The sequence below is a fragment of the Malaclemys terrapin genome, chromosome 7, assembly GCF_027887155.1.
Source record: "Malaclemys terrapin pileata isolate rMalTer1 chromosome 7, rMalTer1.hap1, whole genome shotgun sequence".
Classification (NCBI taxonomy): domain Eukaryota; kingdom Metazoa; phylum Chordata; order Testudines; family Emydidae; genus Malaclemys; species Malaclemys terrapin.
The window spans coordinates 112,763,931-112,769,930 of record NC_071511.1 but is presented as its reverse complement, the minus strand read 5'-3'; the positions used below and the strand labels follow the sequence as shown (position 1 = coordinate 112,769,930).

At 35.8% G+C, this 6,000-nt stretch overlaps 1 protein-coding gene across 2 annotated transcripts in view; it reads right to left on the bottom strand.

Annotated features, from left to right (window-relative positions):
- Nucleotides 1-1,130: 1,130 nt before the first annotated feature.
- Nucleotides 1,131-6,000, bottom strand: part of RAB11FIP2 (RAB11 family interacting protein 2) — a 47,669-nt gene continuing 42,799 nt past the window's right edge. For both annotated transcript variants that reach the window (XM_054034625.1, XM_054034626.1), the window contains one exon: nt 1,131-5,859. In XM_054034625.1, the coding sequence (XP_053890600.1) occupies nt 5,632-5,859 (228 nt within the window). In that variant the 3' untranslated portion in view covers nt 1,131-5,631. The remainder of the gene's footprint in view (nt 5,860-6,000) is intronic.

The following is a 6,000-nucleotide window of genomic DNA, read 5'->3' as shown; positions in this document are numbered from 1 at the left end:
TGTGCGTGTATAGGAATAAATTCTCCACCTTGAGGAGTGTTGCTCTCAACTCCTTCCAACATCAGGAGAAATTACTGTTGTCCTGGGTTAGACTCCACCCTCAGGTTGCCCCAAGGAAGACGAGGGGCAGAACAGGAATTAGACTGAGGTGGCTTTAGTGTGGATTCATGGGTTCAATTGCACCCCCAGAAATCAGGAAGCCCAGCCCCTGTGTCATGGTGGTTCTGCTCCCACCCACATCACTGTGAGATGTTATCAGAGTCATATGCTGCTTTGGATACCTGAAAGGTAAAAACTGCCAGAGGGAATTTGGGAAGTGGGGGTCGGGAGATGCCCCCATATGTCCAGGAAGCAGGTACACAGGGCCAGGATGCTGGGCTAAGGACAGGGCCTTTCCCCATTCCGAGCAGCTGGATCTGGATGTTGAGCAGAACTGCCTTCCGCAACACATACCGGGTGGGGTTCCTCTCACTGCCTTGTGTAACTGGGACCGGCCCTGGAGTGGCTGTGCAGAGTAAAGCAGGCCCTGTGCTGAGGCCTGGTGTACCCATTGAATCAGAAGGCTACACCTGCCACTGAATGAGGTCCTTTATATTGATAAAAACAGGTGAAAACATCATTCTTGTTGATGGGACTGTGGAAAATAGGACTTCTTTGGAGGGTCCTAGTTCTAATCTCTCTCTGGTTGGATTCTGTTTTGAAACGGTCAGCCATGGAAAGTGATGTGGATTATATATCTCCTATCATCTTTCATGGATGATTGTCAGCATGTTAAGTGCCACCCAGACATCAGTATCAAAGCCCTCATTACTATATGTGATGTTTTTGCGTGTGTAGTCAGAAGAAGGGGATGGGGTTTGGTGACTGTTGCCTCTATATTAAAGGACACTCACTCACATACACACACACACAATGGAACAAGATAGGTCTCTTTCAACAATTATGTTCTCCAGAGGGTATCTAAGAGGAAGTTTCCAAGCAGCTATGAAATACATTTCCAACTGTCCTTGAGAAAATTCACTCCTTGTAATTCTCAAAAGCATGGCCATTATGTCCTGAAATACACACTTGATTAGAACGCTGAAATCTTGCATGTTTTGAACACATATTAGACATTAAACTACACGACATTTGCTGTAGTGCACTGTGTTTTATTAGTGTTGCACATGCAATACTGAATGAAAATAAATTCAAATATTAAGATTACATATTTTAATCAACCAAAGAGAGATCAACAACTAGTGCATATAAGAAAAATGTTTCATGCAATATCATAAGTATACAATTGTCACGGGTGCATATAGTTGTGAATCTGTAACTTTAAAAATGTATACAAGCTACCATTCATTGCACGAGACAAATCAACCCTTTACTTTTAAGTAATGCTCTCATCTTTTACAGTCCTCCTATATAACTTGGATCTTCAGCATTTTATTGTACCTAACATAATACAAGCCACCTGGAAGCTTCCAAGATGAGTGAATGTATCATTTGTAATACACTTAACAGCAAATATAGTGGATTTTTCAACATACAAATTATGAAAGATAAAATAAATGCCGTCTCTGCCTCTCAACAGAAATAAGTCTCCCAACCCTTCATAAACAGATTAAAGTGCCACCTATTGCATATTAAAAACACTTCCAGTGACTGTACCTAGATTTAGAAGTTATAAAATCCCTGAAAACAGGGGTTTAGAATGGAAATGCTGACAAAGCCTTAAATCTAATATCAGGAACATAGCAGTGCTATAACCCTTCACCATTTACCTCAAAAGACAGCAAGTGAATCAAGAGGCTTTAACTGACACCTCTACCATAACCTACCATAGTTATGGAAACACAAACAGCAACAAAGCATGAGTTTAGTTTAAAAACTTCGTGTAGGACAACTTTTTTTAAAGCTATAGGTGTAAATAAAACTCCAGTGCAACAGTAAAAATATTAAGACAGCAGTTCTGTTTCATTTAAGATGCACCTAGTTAAAGAAAGCGCATCCTTACAGCAAAATAACGTAAGCTGGTTACGAATGAGCTCAGTTCTGTTTGGGTCCCCATTTGTAGAACCCTTTCAAATACAAGGCATCATTTTCATAGTTGGAAAATTACAACTAGTCTTGATTTACAGACAACAGCAATAGATGGAGTCATGTGTAATCTATGGATAATGCTACACTCATTGGTAGGTGGCAAAACCAAGCTCAACATACATACACACAGCAGCAAAAAGTAATACATCAATATTAAACAGTCTTATTGAATGGCAAGAAGTTCATTGGTTATTTACAACTCTAAAATATGGCCTTGATATTCATTCAAGAAAGTAGTTAAATACATTGCTAGTACCAGAGCTGTTTCAAAGGAATATTTCAAAGTACAGTACATATACTGATGAAGCTTCATGTTAATTTTTCAGAGAAAAGATCAATAAAAGTGTGTGGATTGCCAGTGTTTTCATCTTTAGATTTTAGAGTACTGAAAGATGGATTGTGTGCGGTAAGGTATTACAGATTCAAAAACTGTTAGAAGATGCTTTTATAGTTTTTATCCTTAAGAGTAAAATCAACAGAAATTTCCTTGTGTCTTATACATGTATGGAATATTTTGTATGAAGTGTTTTGATTTGAAAATTTTGCATGGTCCATAAAATATTTTTACGGTGAGATGTCCTTGAAAAATAACCTGTAAAAATTCCCAGAAAATGTGAATAATTTAAAAAAAAACTATTTAAAACAGAAAAGCATGTGAATTTAATCTCTTTCCAAAATTGAACCAAAAGTAACTCGTACCTTAAATTACACGAACACCGTACAAATATTTTTATAGTTGTACATGCTTCATTCTTCATATTTTAGTAACTACCTTTTTCTAAGCTAAATTTGTCTTTTTCTCCCTTTTTGTGATAAACTAGGAGAAACAAACGGCGCTTTTATTCAGTTACAGATCAGATAAAGAACTAGATAGCACATTAAAAACTTCACTGAATTTCTTCACTAATGCACTAAAATTGATCTTTTTGCTACCTTTAATCTGCTTATCATCTCTGCTACGCAAATGTCAAATGATCTACTTTTAGCCAATTATGCATTTTGATATTCCACATTAACATTCTAATAGAAGTGATTTCAAAGGTTCTAAATACAGTAATGTTTCATTTTAATAACTATAGATTGGCTTGCAGAAGTTTAAACTCATTGGGGAATATTTTCCTACTGGTTTGCTTGTGAAACTCCCATTGATATGTATAAGACAGTGATGAGAGAAGAAACCTTACAAACTTCGGATCACATAGCATCCGTGATTTTTGAAATTAATGTGGAGTTCAGCTTCAAATTCAATGGCACATTTCCCAGTATATATAAAAGTCATTAGCTTTAGCCAAACTACTCTAAAATGTTTGAGAATCTTTGTGGGAATACTGAATAATTGACATACAACCTTGTATAATTTCTAAATTAAAATCTCCTTCAAGTGCAAAAACTAACTCAGCAATAAATGAACTGTAACTTAATATGCTTTGGCACTTTGAATATATTACAATAAACTGAGTCATTTAGACTTAAGTAGACAAAAGAACATTCATATTAGTTTATGAGGTACAATACAATACCTGATGAATCCTCAGGTGGTCTTAATAGCAACTACTTAGTGAATCAGGCCTTAATCCTGAAACATGATCTGCTAACGCAGAACATTACAACCAGGAGGGTTCCCACTGTAGTCACTGTGGCTCCGCCCAAGCACAATGGTTTATGCTAATGAATCCCAACACAGGGTCAGGACTTTCATACTTAACGCTCTGGCACAATCAATAAATCAATCCTTTTCCCCATCCCAGGTCCCGCCCCATGTGATTTTGGAGAATGCAAAGTAAAACAAGAAATAAAGTCAAGAAGTGAAAAGTTATTTACACTGTACAAAGAAATAATTTTCTTCTGAGTACAATGCAATGCTGTTGTAATATAGTTACATTGTCAAGAGCTCTCTGTGATACCAATGGTTTATCTCATAGTGTCTAGAATCAGAACAATTCAAGATGGATTTATTCATTTTTGAAGTCTTAAACATGAAAAAAAAAGTCTCATTCTTCATAACAACAAAAAAAATCAGAAGTTAATTTTAGGCTTTTTTCCTCCTCAGAAAAGCCCACCATATGAGAGTGTAAGAAAACTAAGCACTTTACAAGAACAAATGGAGAAAGCAAAAAACAAAAATCCTGCCATCCTGCACACAAAATTTTCTTCCCAAACCAAGAATTTTAACTTCTTAAATCCAATGCTATTATATTCTCCTGCATAGGTTCTGATACACCTCAGAATTTCACAGTAACAGACAATCCACTTAAGACTTACAGGGCAATTAAAATAAAATAATTTAGTGGCTATTCGTAAAGATTTTTTTCTTACACCATTGTTTCCCATTAGAAGTTGATTACTGTATTTAGCTGATGTGTGAAACAGTACACACTTTTGTACACATTATACGCAAATATAAATGATTAGATGCATGCTTATTCAAATACCTCTTCCATCAGCCTTAGTAAAAGCAGACCTTTAAAATGATTGAAAAGGAATACAGACCTCCTCTTTTTAGTTTTAAGTCTTTGTGAGAAATACTCCAGGCATGCCTAAGCAATACATCCTTTTCCTAGCAGCCTTGGAAATCAAAGGAAAGATGTATCACGTGAAAAACCCAACTTGAGATTGAGTCACTTTAATTCTTCAGAATCATCTCTCTAAATCAGTCTTCCTATTCCTCCTTCTGAACTTTTTTTTTTACTGCTGTAGGATTTGAGTGAAAAAAGTATTAAACTCTTTATCCAACACTTTCTTCAGTCCTACTTCTGACTCTATTAGCATTTTGTTTACACTATTTTAATGTATAAAAAGGCATGCAATAACTTTACACCAAAAACCCTGTATCGTAATTAGCTTATAACTTACTGATTTCAAAGTTCAATGTTCATTGTACACAAAATCCAGAATTTAAGTGTGAAAATAACTGATTGAAATACATGCCATTGTTGAACTGACATGACATTTTAAAACATTCTTAACAAAGTGTACTGTACAGGATATGACATTTCCTCTGTTTCCACTGTTTCTCTCTAATAAATGCTGAGAATTAACTATATTGAAATATCACATTGCAACAATCCATATTCACATCCAGCAAAATGTACCATACAGACTTTAGCATGACACCCGTGATGGCATGCTGTAATACCAAAAAGAGTGATTTTGCATAATAGAGTATCAATAAGTAGTAAAAGTAGACATATGGTATCAAACCGCAACAGGGCTAGGAGTAAATTATCACGTAAAACAACTGAATGGACATTTTCAAAGTGTATTATTTACAGTCCTGCAAGTAAAATATAGCTAAATGTAATTTCCAAAAAGGAATGTGAGAAATTCATCTACTATATCTCCTATTTCTTTTTGCAAAGTTCTTTAATAAACATAGCAGACTATTAGTTTTGACAGTCCCTGCTAGTATTTGGAGGACAAAATCCTGAATCTCTCAGAAGGGGAAAGGAGTGGACAATAGAACAAAAGTAGGAAATCAAAATGTGTAGTTCAATGTCCTTCCATTAACACATTCAACAAAAAGAACCATGAAGTGTTATTGCCTTAGCTTTTGGAAAATTTGCCAGCTCTTCGAGAAGGTTCATATGGCACTCTGAGAATACTAGGAGTTTCCTCCATTACTCGTACAAGAAGATTGTCAATGTAGTCCTCAAGTTCACGGATATGGGTGTCTTTCTTCTTAAGTTGCTCTTTATGTTTCACCAGCTCCTGCAAGACCTCTTCATATGTAAGATTACGGTACCCTGCAGTGGCATCAAAAGGATTTCCATCCTATAAATGAAAAACATTACAACATTTTAGTAGACATATGGGAGACAATCCAATATTGTGAATTAGTTGAGAGGTTATGAAACAGAAAGTCACTTATGATACTGTTCTCAAGCAGGGTACACCTCACATACAGAAATAAGC